Source organism: Nothoprocta perdicaria, unplaced genomic scaffold, assembly GCF_003342845.1.
Source record: "Nothoprocta perdicaria isolate Ctin4 unplaced genomic scaffold, notPer1 scaffold_29, whole genome shotgun sequence".
Lineage (NCBI taxonomy): Eukaryota > Metazoa > Chordata > Aves > Tinamiformes > Tinamidae > Nothoprocta > Nothoprocta perdicaria.
The window spans coordinates 2,301,694-2,319,184 of NW_020455521.1; the positions used below are offsets into that span (position 1 = coordinate 2,301,694).

Below are 17,491 nucleotides of genomic sequence, written 5' to 3' on the forward strand. Positions count from 1 at the left end.
CCTCAGACACTGGCAGCCCATTTGGAAGGTCACCAGCCTCAGTGTTCAGCCAGCCTGACAATGCTCAGCAGAAGAGATGGGTTAGACAAAGTGAAACATAGGCAATAAGGAACTAAAGCAGCAGTAGAAACACTTAAGTGTTTTAAAGTTTAAGAGCCAATGTTGGCAGTCAGGGAAGGGCAGCTTTGGGCAGCGTTGCTGGCCCTCTGCACCACAAACACTGCTGCGACACCAGGCAAGGAGGGAAGACAGGGCCCCGTTAACACATGGGCCACCCAGCCTGGCTGTGGCCAGGATTAACTCTAACTTAGTCTGGATGGGGAGGTCAGGTTCAGAGAGCTGGAACTGCCCCCCGGCCTGGGCTGAGCTCTAGGGCAGGCACGTGCGGATCCGCAGCTCCTCCGGCACTACCGAATGGAGAAGGAAGAGCTGGGCTGCAAACCTCAGAGAGCCACAGGCCTCTCTGGCCACGGCACCGGCCACACGTTCAAAGCACATGCTAGAGCACGTGCTTCCCATGAAACGCTCCCTTCCCTAGCTAAGCAAGGATGTTCCCAAGGGCCCAAGTCTCATGAAACAGTGATTATCCCAGAGTGCTCTGGGAGTGACGCTCCGATCTCGTACTTGCAGTAGCAGTGCCTTAATCCAAGTGGGAGCACGCAGCCAGCGTGCAGACAGCACCAAGCAGCGAGGGATGCTTTTGCAGTGTTCAGCAGCAGTCACATCTTCCATCCCCCAGGAATAATTAACAGTAGACATATACCCAGCCATAGAGAGACAGGCATTATCTCCACTAGTTCTTGCAGCTTCTTTCTTCAGCTCCTTATCACGATCTCCGTTTTGCCCAGATTAAAGCGCAGGATGCTCCACAACTCCACTGCAGCTGAGAAGGGCCCAAAAGGCTGAGCCAAGAGCTACCATGGCACGGACACCATGCAGCAACATACACGCCATGGGAAAGCCCAGCAGCAGCAGCCAGAGGGGGAAAAAAGTAGGATTTGATCTTCACAAACATGGAATGAGCTTTAGCAAAGCTCATGAGGACAAGAAGGGAAAACKCTCTGCAGGAATAAAGCACAGCTCTGGATCAATTCCCCATGCATCTTTAAATTACAAAAGCAGCAGTTCCCAGAAGTACAAACCCTAGCATYCCTTAAATCTGTCATCCTAAACTCACCTGTTCAGAAAACTGTGGTAGACAGGGCTTTTTTCTAGGCAAATTCAAAATCTATTTGGAATTTACAAATGTATTTGCATGCGGGCCACTACCTTTCAGTTAAAAGCTCAGTTTTGTTCCAAGTTATCTCCTAAGCTTCAGAACCAGTATATATTATTGACAAGCATGCAAGTTGCACATCCGTTAACATTACAAAGTGAGGGACAGCCTAGGTGATCAAAATTATCAGTACAATTCTCTCAACCGAGCAGAAAGCAGAGCTCTGTGCTCACAATATAACCGTGTCACCAGCAGCGCACGCAAACCAGAGCGCACCAAACAGCACGGGCCCGGCRCCGGGAAAGCAGCCCACGGCCAGGAGCTCGGCATCAGCACTTCTGTGTTCATGTGCATTACCTGTCAAAGGCTAACAAACCTTCTCCTGAGAAAGGTGACATTGTTATGTTAATCAGAACGGACTGTGACCATCACATCTTACTTGCCGACAATGACAAGGCACACAGCTATGGATTAAGACGCCTTTTAAGAGCCCTTGACTTTTGTATCAACCAGGGAAYGGACATGGAAGCTTAAAACATCTACCACTACCATGTCAGGCTTTACTATTTAAGAGTATTAAATATTAAAATGAACCTCCTTCCAATTAGCTTTTCCTTCCATTTTTAAAATGGCAAAGGATTGTAGAAAAAACAGAGTCACTTTAAAACAGTCTTGAAAGAATTATATTCTCTACATAAAGGCAGAAATGCAGGAAAAAATCAAAGCTGGTTATTTATTTATAATGAAACATTTCCAGACCCATATAATTTTTAAGAAGTGAGATGAGTTTTACAAATATTATTGCATCCAACAGTAGTACTCCCTCACTTAGACTAATAAAGATAATCAAACAATTTTGAGACCCCATCAATGTCTTCATAAATTTATCAAAGCAGTAAATTGAAAAGTCTGTTTCACTACCACCTGCGTGAAATCGAAGAAGAAATCAAACATCTGACAAAAACATTCATAAAAAGCGGGAATCATTTCTCACAAAATGAGTATTGTTATTGCTTTAAACAGATTTGAAATAAGTCCATAATTTCCTTAATGGCTTTCCAGTAGTATTTGCTGTTCTACTCCATTACTGGTTGCTTTAATACAGGGGAGACTAGAGGGCCAAATCATCCATATTTTAATAGGCGTATCTTCCATAAAAGTGGGGAGGAAAAAGAAACAGAAAAAGAAAAGAGATTTTGAGGGAATGTCACATTACTGCTGCCTGAGACCACTCAGAAGCACAGGGGAGCCCGGACAACCCTCAGGATGTTTTATTTTCTGCTCACTTATTTTATGGATTTAGCACATAAACCTCATTCTACCATGCGAGCTGCTTCAGGGTATGGATGCTCAGGGGAAGTGATAAAGGAAAGAAGCAGCAATTTGTGCTGGTTTGGGGGAGAAGGGAGAGGATAAGGCATTTAACATCAAGAATAGAGTGCAATCAAATTAAACCTTAAAGAAGAGGAAAGCAAAACTAGTAAAATACTGTGGAGTGGGGGGAAAATTACCTTACATGAAACTTCACAGCCAATCTTCCTTTTGCMGTTTACAGAAATTAGGTGAGCAGAACTACTTAATTTACTTTATTGCAGCAGAACTATGGGAATTTCAGTTGTTAAAACGGCAGTTCTTTAGGACACAGAATTATAATTTTCCCAAAGCAACTAATTGAATATAAAAGGGAGCCTTTCAAACCTTTGCTTCCAGACGAGYGTTTGCGCATTACTAAACATGCTCAAGTTACATTCCAGTAGCCAAGTCAAACGATTTACTCCTTTGCATGTCACAGTCTTATAAAATCTGCCATTGTCGCACACACATCAAGCTATCTCAGCTAGCTGCTATTTGATACACAGTTCTTACAGTACATGACAAAGCTGCTCATTTGGAGAGCTTGGAGTTATTTCTTTGTGGCTTGAGTGGGAAAGCAGGGGAACTGTGGTTCCTTTTGGTTTTCGATGGCTGGAATTTTTAGCTTTAAGAGATTTTTCTTCCCAGTGGCACATTAGCTCTCTGCCAACCTCAGTCCTTGCTCCCTCTCCCAAAGAATTTCAAACGCCATTTAACATGGGGAACCAAGGGCAAGGACATAGTTACTTGAAAGAAAAGGTAAAAAGAAAAAAAAAGTGTTTTATATACAACCTACAGCTACACAGCATCTCCTCAGCATTATCCAACAAAGAATGACACATTGGCATCGGGCTAYTACACTCCTTCAGGTTTCCGGCTGCAGAGCTGCTTTCCAGGGGTTCAGGGATTGAAGAACCACAACAACAGGCACCCCACAACTTATATAGGCATACATACATCAGTACCCATCAAACACTTACCAGTCACCACTGCTCCTCCCACTTTCCCAAGTTTCCTGCTAACACACAATTCCCACATCCAAATATTGCAGCATCTTCATTTAGGAARAAAAAATCTGACAAGCCTTTTTCCAAACTATAGCCATAACTTCTTTTCTGAGCTTAATGCCTCTTACCAGAGCCACTCTTTYGGCTCATACTTGGTATCACATATCATTAATTTCAAGATCCTTAATTTTGCTTTCATGGACTTGCAACTCTATTTCTTTGTTAATTAACAATCTTCTCTTGGATTCGTTTTCCAAGATACCAACTTTAGTAGCTACTCGACTGCATCCACAATTACAAAACCATCTAATGATACTTTTCTACACTAGAAATTCCTGGAGGTAAAAATCTCTTCTGAGGACTCCACCAGCATCCTAAATTATCCCTTCTGAATTTGTCCACACTGAATTAACACATTTTTCCAATAGCCACTACTCTGTACAGTCCTTGAAGGCTCTGATTATAGTCACAGGCAGACCTTGTATGTACGCAAGCCTCCTCATTCTCACAGGAAGAACCACCAGCTATTTGTTTTCTTAAATCTCACTAATCTCTCTTTCTTTCTTTCTTTCTTTCTCTCTTTCTTTCTCTCTTTCTTTCTTTCTCTCTTTCTCTCTTTCTCTCTCTCTTTCTCTCTTTCTTTCTTTCTCTCTTTCTCTCTTTCTCTCTTTCTCTCTTTCTCTCTTTCTCTCTTTCTCTCTTTCTCTCTTTCTTTCTTTCTCTCTTTCTTTCTTTCTCTCTTTCTTTCTTTCTCTCTTTCTTTCTTTCTCTCTTTCTTTCTTTCTTTCTTTTTTGAGGCACAAGTATTGCTTTAATTAAAAAGCAGCCAGGGCTTCTTGCCTCAGACTACATGCAAGCACCATATATTAATTCAGATATCATATATCCCTTCTGCTGGCACCTAAAGGTAGCACTCTGTGCCAGCGTTTTTCCTGGCATCACCTCTTCAGGGATGACATATGGGGCAATTTTATTCCATCTGCCAACAGCAGGGATCCTGCTGCCTGTTGTTGCCGTTGCCTCTTACAATAACCAATTTTGCACCTTCATCATCTGCAGTACTGTCTGATGGCACATCACATACACTATGTTTTACCTACTGTGTCTGTCCTCTCAAATTTGCAAGACTTGTGCTTACACCAGAACTGTATCTGTCATGTATGGCARTTCTGAGATCAGCTCCATTCTCCCACTGAAAGACAGATTTGGGTATCTGTTTGTGTACTGACCAGCGTTAGCTTTCAGTTGGCGTCCTCCTACTCAGAACTAAGAAAATTTCTAGTGCTTTCATTCTCATCATACCATGTGGGGAKGGGTCATTCTTTAATTCCGCTTTTCACAAGTTTTGTTACATGCTATTTACTTCAAAGAGACCTTTTACTTTAGTCTCAATGAAGATGTTTATTAACATTTTAAAATGTCTCTGTTCTSCTTCCATTAAAAACGATCAAGCTCAGTCACTGTTGTCTAAAATCTTGGCATTTTCTCCATAGCTCAAAACTTATATGATTTTTTTTATTCTCTCACCCTGGACTGCTCAAACCTATCTATTTTCCACATAAATATTGCTTTTTATTGCAAATGAACTTTCATGATGCATAACAATAAAACAATAAAAACAAGTAGTAGAACAGGCAACTGCAGCATCATCTAAACATTTGGCAAAATTTGCTCTAAAAACTCATGCCAAGTAAGTAAACCCTCAGAAAAATCACCRTAAACTCTAGTGCATCCTGTGATTTAAAGTTGGAATACCACAGGAATTACCACTTAGGTGCCTTTTTTTTTGTTTTTGATTGTTTGTTTCAATGTATTGACAGTCTTTGCATGCCACATTGGGTAGGTTTGAACAATGTGCAGAATAACAGCTAGCAAAGGCAGGAAAAGTATATTTATGCACATACTTCTAGCTTTTGTTGGGCAAAACCAGATTGCATTCCCAATTCTAAACACAAATCATGAGTTGGAYGTACAGAATTTTTAGAATTAAAATCAGTCTGTTTACAGTTGACATACCTGCTCCTTGGAAGAAACATRGATTCTTTAATGAAGACTGAACCAGACAGCAGGATGTACCAACAGGTTCCAATATCATCAGGGCTGGAAAAAGAAAAAAATAAAGAGAGGACATGGTAAGACACTTGATTTAAGCAGCTGGTAGTACCAGCAGACTTCCAGTAGGAAAAGCATCACGAAGAGCCAGACACTCCCAAAACTGTGGAAGAAAGCTACTGTTCCATTATTTCATGGGAAAAAAACCCAACCTTTAATCATTCTAATTTCCACCTTAAACCACACGCATTACTAGAATGCCTCATAACATTTACTTCACCTTTCAAAAAACCAAAGAAAACAAACCACAGATCTATCTATTCGGTAGTAACACAGAAGTCCAATGAATTGTGATGGAGATGAGTTAAAAGGCAATCACACTATACTAGTGCACTGTCTTCTGCTGAATCCTTCACTTTCCTCTTCCCGAGAACTGTAGCAGCTTCCCCTGCACACATAAGGCTCCTTCCTGACTCCAGACATCTGCCTCTCTCCCTTGCTTCAGCACAGGAATATGCCTCTTGGCATTCTTCCACCTTCCCCAAAAAAGCAAAAAGGCACTGAATACATCTACAGATGCAAGCCTACATCAGATCTGCAGGCAGCTTTGCTGCTGCTCACTGCTCCTCTCTTGCTTCTTTCTGGCATGAGGAAACAAAATCCCCCATTAAAGGGAGAGTTTCTTCTCCTTCCCCTCATCTTAGAGCAGCGAGGGTGTGGATGAAGGCTGCATCTGCATCCCTTTGTCATCTGACCCCCATTTTTTGTGCTGTAGGTTCCAATATTTCTCCACAAGTTCCATGAAACCCTTTTAACAGGCTCCAACTCTCCTCTTCGATAACTTCAAGTAATGTTTAGACAGCGAAAGAAACCCATTTAAGGTTCCCAGAAACAGCCACAGCAGGAATCCTGTGCTATTCTGACAGACCTGGATATTCAGACTTGAATACCCTCCTCCTGCTTCTTGCAAAGCAGCTCAGGAACAGCAGACTGGAATCCAGCCACTCGCACTAGCATCCTTATCCCAGCACACCTGCCTGGTGACACGCTTGGAGACACAGATGGTTTAATTAATCTGTAGCACCTTCATTTTTTAAAATTACACCCCTCAAGTCTTTAGCAACAATTAGTTCCAACTTCAAGCAAGTGCAGCCCACGCCTTGTAGCAGACGATGACAGCACAGTGTTTAAATGCGATGTTAAATCTCAGCAGGATTCGTGCAGTTGGCAGCACGCTGCTTAGTTGATGAAACAAAGCTTGGAGAGGACCTGCCAGGCAAGGGCCTTCCCAAAGCAGGAGGACCACTTCTTTAGCACTCCCTGCACTACAGGAAAGAGAAAGGGGGCAAGGGAGGGCTAGAGCTGGCCTAAAACAGCTGAAAGTAAACAAAAAAATCACCACATTTAGGRAAAAAAGCACTTCTATTTCACACTTTAATATCACCACGAGAGAAAGGACAGACATTGGAAACACAGAGGATGAACAGASGAAATTAAGACTGCAGTCTATGACCAAGASMACAAGAATTGATTCAAATGGTGCAGACTGTGTTTGCTTTCTATTAGGTCTATGACCAAACCAGCCAAACAAATACATCATTTAGGACTGCAAACTCCAGCAGTTCTTCAGCTTTAAATAGATATGCTCTAAAAAGGGAGTAAACAGAGAGTAAATACCTGAAGAACAAACCAATGAATGTAAAAAGCACTTCAGACAACATATCATGCTTACTATTGATTTAGTAATGTGAAGTTCTACTCAGCACCCAAATTTAATGCTTTTTATGCTTTTGCTGATATGAAAATCCACGTTAGCATGCTATCCTTGCAAGAAGTCAGCAGTAATTGTACAGAGGCTTATGCTATAGTTTTTTCATGCYACTCTGAATTGAACTGAAATTGTTGTCCTTACAAATTATAGTTAAGCTTGTCTCATCTTCCTCACTGTTTCTGCTTGAAAATAAAGCTCATTCCACCTACGTCTTACTTTGGAGATAAGAGTGGGTACTTTGCTGATGGCTCATRGCCAACACTGTGGGATGTTGCTTCGATTACAAACCCAAGCATTCGGGTTATGATACTTAAGTGTGCAAGTACTCACCCTCAGAGATGAGCTGTTAACGTGGTGCCTCCTAGTTTATACGCCTTCACCAAAACTCCTTTTATGTCAAGATATATGTAAATTTAATCCAAACTCAGAAAAGAATTTATTGCAGAACACAAGTTTTGCAAGTAGATTTCCTATGCAAAGTACCTTTCTCACTGAAAATTCAAGCACGGGGGAGCTCGCTATAGAAGCCTGCCTAATGAGCACCTACAATTCCTGGAAGAAATGACTGCTAATATAACCAACATTGGACATGTTTGTCAACTGGAGCTCTGTCCGTGCTCCTCTACAGCAGATCTCTGCATGCACAYACCCTAACTGTGCTTCCCTAGGAACACAAGCACTCATCCCACCCTAGCTTGGTGTTTATAACATTTGAAGCATCTATACAGCTGCTCCATACCTATATTAATGTGTCCAGGCTTCTTTTGTAAGCCTTTCTGCTTGTTTGATACATGAGCTTGATCAAGTAGATCCTGCCTGCGAGCCTGTTCAAGAATAAACCAGAATAAGCTCAGCCGAGAGCTCCTACAAGCCATCGCTAAGCACTGTGCCTTTCATCGCACAGAATAGCATAATGGTTGAGGTTGGAAGGGACCTCCGGAGATCACCTAGTCCAACCCCCCTGCACTAGCAGGGACACCCAGAGCACGGGGCACAGGGTGGCATCCAGGCGGGTTTGGAAGGCCTCCAGAGAAGGAGGCTCCAAGACTCCCCAGAGCACAAGCTCTGTCGATGGCCTCATCGCAAGGGCGCGTGTGCACCACAGCCAGCATGTAATGGCCGCCGCCAGCCCCGCCGCCGCCATGTTTCTCGCAGGTGCATCGCAGCGCGGGGCGGGCCGGGCTGCCTCGTGAGAGGAGGCCCAAGGGCTGTCGCGGTGCCGGGGCCTCCTGCCGCGGCGCTCCCAGCGGCAACATCGCTCCCCGAGGAGCCACCGGCCTTTCCGAAGAGCCAAACCACGCTCTTCAGCGAGCGCTGGGCATCTTCCAAGCGCAAACCTACTCTGCCCTGACAATATGAAGTGCATTTTATACTTCTTTAAGCAGTCACTAGCAAATGAGTCAGTAACTTGGCAGCAGAGCTGAGACAGCAGACAGTTGTGATTTACATAACGACACACACGCGGCCGCCCTTCTGAGACGCTCCTCACATCTTTGCTTCTCACATGGAGCTGCTCTGGGCTCACCCGACTTGCTCATCTAGAAAAAACATAAACGTGGGACGTAAACACAGAGTGCCAAGTTCAAGCTGATCAACTCCAGAAAACCTGCCCCTTAGAGAAAAAAATACTGCTCTCAAAAGCATAAACCTGCACCTCTGTTAAATCACATATTTAGACATTCTTTCCCCCAAATTCATCCTGAAACAGCCCACAGTAAGCAAGAGTCTGCCCCAGGAATAAGAGGACACAGAATACATCTTAAAAACCACATGCATAGAAGATGCATTCCTTTCCTCAGCACACACACGCTACTCTCCAAAATAACACCAGCAAAAGACTTCAATCCAGTTCTTTTATATGAAAACATATTCAACTCCCACACTTCCCAACGCTTGCTGCACTTTCATTCGTTCAGAATTAAAGTTTTAAGAGCAAAGGCACTTTGGCAGCCAGCTTCTTTTCTTCCTTTCATTAGACAGCACTGTTATGCAAACCATGTAGAATTCCTTTAAGGACAGARGACTTTTCATAATGCTATTCAGGCATCAGGTGGTTTTCAATTAATTCTCTAGTGCATTTGACATTCACTGAGCTACAGTACATCTCACATTCCTCCGGACTTTCGTGCCTGTAACGAACCATGGAAGAAACGACACAAGAAGCTACTGAACTACAAAAGCACTTTTTCAAGCCACGTAAGGGCTCACACACATACCATTTCATCCAAAGCAGAGCAGTTGCATCTAAAAGGGTTTCTTTGCAATCCCATATTACACACACATATTAAAAAAAAAAAAAAAAAAAAGAATTAATTCTGGAGTATAAACCTAAGCCTAACCTTGAAACTTGAGCTGCGAGAATACTGCATAGCACTAGCAGTCTGCGAAGGTGTCTAGAAACTGTTTGTCCTTCCAAAAATTCTGCCCATCAGTGGGATCAAAATAAAAGAGGCTTGAAGATGCTTGTAGGGGCTCTTTATGTAAGGGAGCACACACCTGCCTGTTTTGGGGAAGGGTATCACCTGCATGTGTACGAGCACTTCATCAAGAGCCAGCTGGAGCAGAACATACAGGGGTGATTGCCCCCTAAAAGCCTCCTTAGAGAAAGACTTGACTCAAGGAGACTGAGGAGTCACCTGGGTCCAGCAGCATCTGCCAGTCAAGTGGATGCTACAAAGATAAGACATATCTGCCTAGGTAAGAGCTTTCCAACAGTTATTCTTGCAAGGGTGCCATGCTGTCCACTGCAATAACCATCAGCAGAACTGTAGCTGTCAGGCACCAGGAGCCTGGAAGCAATGCCCAGGAACACAGCACATCTGCTCATCTTCAAGGGCCTCCCCAGTCGTGCAAGGTGCCTTGCAAGGGTGCAGGAGATACTGGAAATTGGGACGGATGTTGGCAGCTGTGATTTCCAGCAGATCTCCACAAGTGCTCCCTGCAGGCAAGAAATGCTTTTACCTGCTCCCCTTCAGGACTGGAATACACTGCCTCCAACACTTGAGAGCAGTGCGGGTGTCTGTCAGTCGTGTCCCATAACCCCAAACCCAGCTCAGCCACCAGGTCACTCTGGGTATTCACGGGGGTGAAATTCAGGGCTCTAAGTTATATTGCTCACTCAATACAGCACAGCTATCTGCTTTCCAGAGTCAGAGAAAGCAAGATGACACCGAGAAGCACAAGAAGTTCAACCCCAAAGCCACATCTTAAGGGGCTGTTAAAAACATTGACTTAATACAGAGAGCCATTGTGGTTGGCTATACTAAATCTAACAAAAACCTCTGGGAATCCTTGGTGATGCAGATTCCCATCCAGGCTCTACAGAACCAAGAGGGCTATGGGCACGTTCAGGTCACTGCTAGGCCACGATCTTCACTTGTGTCAATGCACTAGATTTAGACTCATGCCCGTAAATCTACATCCACTAGAAAACATTAAACTGAAGAAGAGGGAAAAGAATCTGAATAAGTATAAAGAGCAAGAAAACCCTCTTTAGCTGAAATACTGAGATAAGTTTTTTATTCTATGAAGACAAGAAAAAGGTCTCRGTCACCAAGACTCAACATTCTCCTCTTGCAGCTTCTATGATGGATGCAGTTGCCTCCTGATGAAGTGCTCAGGATACCTAAATCTACTAGCACCCTCCAAAAAGTCAATATCGAGTAGTTATCAATATGCAGAGCTTATTCATAATTTCCCCTTAATTCAGTAAGTTAGCCTTACTAAATTTAAATGATCCTACTTTAAATCTTGGATGTTATATTTCATCACTCTCCTGCACATAAGGGATTTCCTGAGGAATCTACACTTAACTTCCTAGAATATACAAAGCTGTAATTTATGGAAATTTGGGAATTAGGAAAGGAAATGCAGAGATGTGATTTTAATGTCTTCCCATTATGCACTTCCCTCCCCGGCTTCCTTGACGTAGTCCTTTTTGTACAACTACAACCTGCAGCCAGACAGCAGACTTCTTACAACGTGAAAACTTGAGTTAAAGCTGACATTAAAAACTTAAGTTAGAACTTCAAAAGCAACTTTTTCTGGCAGTCAAACTGCTGTACTTAGAAACTACATAATTATTTAATAGTCTGATAATACCACAAGGCTATCACTACTAGTAAGGCCAGACAGCAGTGCAAGATTTAAGCTTCACGCTTTCTAGCACATCACTGCTCCTTGAGGTTTCAGAGCTAATCAAAGTTAAAAGATCAGTAACCACTTGTAAAGATCTGAACTAGTAAATGGAACAAAGTCAAACTCCAGATTGCCAAGACCCAAGAAATCTTTGGGCTGTCTTCTCACCAAATGCTTCATATTGCAAGCTATTTAATCCACTGTAAACTGCAACTTTTTAATCCCAGATCCTCAAATAGTTACATATATACTATTTAAAACTTATGTGTCTTATTTGTATTATTTTAAAATTTGGGTTAAAGCCCTTGTTCACCCAGCTTGCAATGACAAAGTGCCATACTARCCCCGTGTTGGAGGAGGAACTGCATACAACAAACTATGACTCTTTTTGCAGAATGTTTTCCCCACACCTACTGCTTCTAAATGTCGACAGGGCCTACAGCTGTACAAAGCATCTCTTCCAGCTAAGCTTTCCCTCCAGCACAGGGCTCAGCAGCTGGCTTTGAAGGTGTAGCCTGAACATAAACCTGCTGCCCAGGCCACCTTCCCATCTTCTGAGCCAGCTCCTCCAAAACAGCTCTCAACAAGGCTGGGCAGGACACAGGCATCCTTAAAGCCTAACAGGAGTGAGTAAGGAAATCACTTTGACGGAATTACTGCTCGAATATACCTTGTACAAGAGCAAAGTGCTTATCCCGAGCTCGCCAGCGGAAGTGTCATTTTCCTGCCAGCACTAGAGCGAAGGCGCTGGCCGCACCGGATGCTACAGGGACTGTGACCTGAGATGCTGYATCGGGGACGGACGATCAGACGCGAGACAAACATCAGCATCTGAAGCGATCGCTTCCCAGTTGACAGACGTGGTCTGGTATTTTCTAAATCACCACACAGAAAGTCAGGAAAACTGCAAAAACATTCTCCTGAGTGTGGGACAGCTGCTTCAAATTAGTAACTCCATATATCATTAAGATTCCAAACAGTACAGGTTTCCTTTAAGATTTATCTTTAAACTGTACCTAGTACCCTTCCCATACCTACGATATTTGTAACTCTATTTTGATCTTTTTTAAAAAAAAGTTGTAATACAAACCAAGACGTAGCTGCTATGGGGATTACTTTTCATGAATTCATGCTCAGTGCTGTTGAAAGCCGAATAAATCTCAAAATGTAAACACAGAAGAATTCAGAACGGATATTGTTGGCAAGGAAATAGAAATAAATTGCTCTACAGGCTTCCTTTTTCCCCTAGGATTTTGCTTCAGCGGACTAATCTCTCTTTCTGCCTCTGCTCATTTTGGTTATCTTCTGCATGCTGAAAGCCAGACGTAGTTTGTCATTTGCCTAATTGAAGAACTATTGCCACAATTAGACATTAGGCCTGAAGTGGCTTAGAAGGCAGACGTGCCTTAAGCTTAGCACTTCTCTCAGGTAGACGCCTCAKTGCCTGAAGATCCTGCCCAAGGCCACAGTATCAGTGGGAACTTCAGAATAAACCGCTATTCAATTGTAATGATTAAATCTACATTTGCTTTTCATGCTCACGTTTGTTCCAAATAAAGAGCCAAAATGTGTCCAGTGATGAAACTGATCACTCAAGAATTAGAGCTTCTACCTTTCACTAAATACGTATTTTGAAGTGCATGTTACAACTAATGTCCACAGCTATTTTTTATTGATGGACAGACTGGTATCGCGTCTCCTAGGAGCAAGAGATGGAAACACAGAATATATCAGAGAACAGAGAATTCTTTTGATCGCAGGAAACAATTCCTGGGTGTATATGAAAACAAAGAAGCAGAAGCATCTTTTCCTTTAAAGTACTTCATGTATTTGTATCCTTCTGTATGATTTTTTTCTTTAAAGTCAATTAAATGGAGGTACCATGTAAGGGTCAGTCAAATCAGAGATTATTGCACAGTGTCAGTAAAAACTGTATGACTTAGCTGATTATACAGGCAATCAATAAATACACAATACAAAGGTGCCTATATGGAAGCTAATCGATCTATTGCCACTGAAGTGCTGATATCGAATTTGTACAGTTAGCCTGAGGGGAAAAAGGAAACATTCAATGTGAAAAATTTAGTCTTCTAAAATATTAGGAAAACAATGGCAAAAGTAGTGAAACAACATGGTCATAAAACTAAAATATTCTGTGGTCATTAAGGCTAGACAATTCCGCTATTAAGTTCAACCCCCTCCAATTTCTCTCAGAACTAAGGATTTTATTCTCACAATTAGGAACAGAACAAAAACATGATAACCTTCAGTGAAACATTTATGCAAAGAAAGCTGCAAACTAAAGCCCTTTCAGAAGTCTTAATTTACCCCCACTCCAGACTCTCAAAGTGTAGCACAGAGACCTGGCAGCACCCACCCAGCGCCCACACACGGCAGCACCGATGGGAGATGCTGTTAGGAAGCCCCCATCCACTGTTGGTCCATGCGSAGCCAATTGAAAGTATTTGTTCTAACGATACCTATGGACACAGTGCTTAGAAAGTCCTTTTGCAAAAAATATATAAATGAGGGAGCCTGCTTTACCGGGGGTGCAGAACTGGCAGCAGCCCAGCACTACTGGGGCAATTGCTTGGGCACAGGAGGTGCAGCACATCTATAGGGGGGACTTGGCAGGGCACGTAAGGCGTTACACATCTATAGGGAGGGCTTGGCAGGGCACAGGCAGGACAGCCCTTCTGCTGCAGTTTTTTTGCTGGGTGGCTTTCACAGAAACCTCTGGGTGCACAAGGAGAATAAATGTGTGTCGCCTGAAGAAGCGCGCCTGAAAAATCAGCATTCTGATATGGAGGGATGCCTCAAATAGATGTGCTGCAGGTTAACTCTTCATTCAGGCATTTTAAAATATTTTCAAAATGTCTCGTGTTTCCAAGGGCATCAGGAAAGAGACATTTTACTGGAGCTTTCTGAAGTCAAGTGCATTCAGTGAGCAAAGATTGTAAGTGCAGAAGTGAGACCAAACCCTCCAAGAGCAGCACGTCCTGGTCAGAGCCAGCAGTTCTGGTTAAAGGTAAAGCAGTAAAGAACAAGAGAAAATTTTGCTGATAACTCACATACCACTTATGGAAATGTCAGATCGACACCCCTCGTACTACGCTGGCTAATTCTTTTTGGTAATGTTTTAGGTTTCAAGTTTTATATCTAGATTTGACAAATGGTCTCTGTAGAGAACATGTTTGTCAGCAAACTGCCATCACATGTCATGTCACGCACACACAGAGCACAGGCACCACCTCGTAACACTGATGAACGCGCCAGCAGCCAAACTCCAGCGCCAGACRGAGCTGCTCTGTTCAATGTTCCTGCTACCAGACATGAGAATTTAGTTCTTAAAAGGACATATGCAAAACAGTGATCAAAATTTTATCTTTTCTATAGCTTTCTCCCCATCCCCTTCTCCCTTCCCTCCTCATCCCCACAAGTGCTTTTAAGCTTTATTATTACAGATAAAAGCCGGATCCATCAGCTGAAATACGCAGCCCCCGGCAGCATCACCTGCACAGACATGACAATCCCAGCACAAGCGGATGGTGTTCACACCATCACACAGAGCTCCATTGGACAAGCAGGCAAGAAAACACCTTAACTGTGCAAATATGACTGTTTGTTAGTGCATCCCGTCCACCTCGACAGGAACTGAGGATCTAGGAGGCTGCCAGTTTTCCTTTCCGCAGCGGCTGTGCACGTTCCCTGCACTAACCCCACTGCTTGACACGCAACGTTTCCCCTTTCCCATCCGTAGCTCATACATACGCACTCCCCCTCTCTCTCACACGTCACTGTACACATTTCTTAAAGCACTCTATTTCATTAAAACACCCAAGGTAACACAACTGACATGAGTATGACAAATTATTAAAATAAAACTAAAGAGTTTTTTTTTTTCCTTCCCCTAACCAAAGACATGAATCCCCTAAAACGCAGCTGCGGGTGCTCAAGAGCAGGCAGGACAAGCAGGTATTTGTGGCGAGGAAACCTCCATCCCGAAATTTTGCCTCGAAGATGTTAAGCCCTTTTACCATTAACTTCACATCAAATGAAAGTAATAAGATGACTGGCAAATAAAGAATAGCTGGAGCAGAGCTGCCACTTTGAGTAACCCAGTTTCCACTTAAGCAGGGAGCTGGCCGTAGGCTTTGAGAATTTGTCACTACCACGTACACTCGCTGACAGGAAATGCAGATGAGATAAGCTTATTTTGAACAACATTTTACTCCCTTGACCACTAAAAAACATTTACATAGCATTATGGACATCTCTACTATTATTATTATTAAAGGGAGGACACAAACTTATAAAAGAGTATTTATATAGAAGGTAGACAGCTATTTTCAGCATTACCTACAAGTAATGGAAATGCCCCTTTTTAGAACTACCATGCAGCAAGGTGGCAGCAACAAAATTTTCACAACGAGCCAACTCTGATCAAGCGAACAGAGCAATCGTGCTACTTCTCCAATTAACAAGCAGGAACGTAAGAACTTAGCTTGTCCACACGGAGTCATGGAGTGGGCACCTTGCGAAGGTGCTACACACACGAAGGGCAATTTTTAACAGCTCCAACAGTGGCAAATGTTTTAAGGGACTTTTTTGTAAGGAAGGCAGGAGATTTGGAAGCACTGGTTTCCAAATTTCAGTGCAGCTCACATCACCTCTCATGCRACTTGGCATAATGCTTTTTTAAAACCTTCATGCTCAAAATTCAAGATTATTTCCTATAGCTTAAAACTAAGCAAACTGATTTTATCAACTCTATTGTATATCACTTATCTCAAAGTGATTTTCAAAAAGTGTACAGTTATGAAATTAGGATTTATGCTGAATTTGTGTGCTGATGTATGCTGAATTTATGAAATTAAAAAAAAAAAGATGATCCTCCCAAGTCTAAAAAAATATTAGAAAGGTTACTGAAATTAGACCGCAGATTATGCGGGATTTTCTCACCATATGGATCTCATTTACCAATTTTATATATATATATATATATATATATATATATAAAAAGCTAAAACTCAGATCTAATTTATGGCCAACTTTAAAATACTCCTTTAAAAGAATATAATAGTATAGGTGTTAGTTTTCAGGTTTATCCTATTAATCATTGAATCACAGATGTGAAATAGAAGGGAAAGCACAATTTGCTTTAGCATCTATACCCAGACACTGCCAAACCACCTAACGAATCTACTGAATGGGGGAAAAAAAAACGTCAAGAAGTGAGTAAATAGGAAGGACAGACAAACAAGGGAGGTGAAGCTGAAGTCGCGTGAAAGGGGTGACAAAGGCAATCACTGAAAAAGAATGGTGAGAAGCACTTCGGGTCAACCCCGATTTCACAATTTCCTGTTTGCGCAGCAAATTCTCTCAGACATGCATGTCCAGGTGACTTTCGTCTGTCTTGAGCATGTGCACAAATAGCAGTTGTCAGTCGGTCACCATATAATGCAAATTTTAACCAACAGTTAGGAGGAGATATGAGATTGAACAAAAAAAAAGGCAAAAAAAAAAAATCTACATGACAGATGCAAAAAGCAGCTGCCTACAAAAGGACAAGCCCTCRGTGTGGTGGTTACTGGAGGTCACAGATGGGAGCAGGAGCACGGAGGCTCTGCAGRGGCTCCCAATCCCCCACCTGCCTTCTGCCTTCGTGCACGTCCCACGCAGACCCAGCAGCTAAGGCGCTTCCATCGACAGCAGACTAACCTTGCACAACGGTTACAGGGCAGCACAAAGCACTGCTCCCATATAAAAGATGCCACACACCCCAATTATCTGTGCATATGGTGATTCTAAACRCACAGATGATATCAAACAATCCAGAAAAAAAGTGCCTTTAGAGCACAGCTTAGCTGCAGTAAGGGGAAAAACCTGGCAAGTGTTTTGTTTCAGCAAGCAGTTTGCACAAACAAAAAACCTGCAGTCCTCAGTTTTCTGCTG

General features: G+C 42.7%; 1 protein-coding gene across 1 annotated transcript in view; it reads right to left on the minus strand.

Annotated features, from left to right (window-relative positions):
* Window positions 1–5,468: 5,468 nt before the first annotated feature.
* Window positions 5,469–17,491, minus strand: part of LOC112949242 (rap guanine nucleotide exchange factor 6-like) — a 49,845-nt gene continuing 37,822 nt past the window's right edge. Inside the window, exon 4 of the mRNA XM_026041624.1 lies at window positions 5,469–5,676. Coding sequence (XP_025897409.1) covers window positions 5,469–5,676 — 208 coding nt within the window. The remainder of the gene's footprint in view (window positions 5,677–17,491) is intronic.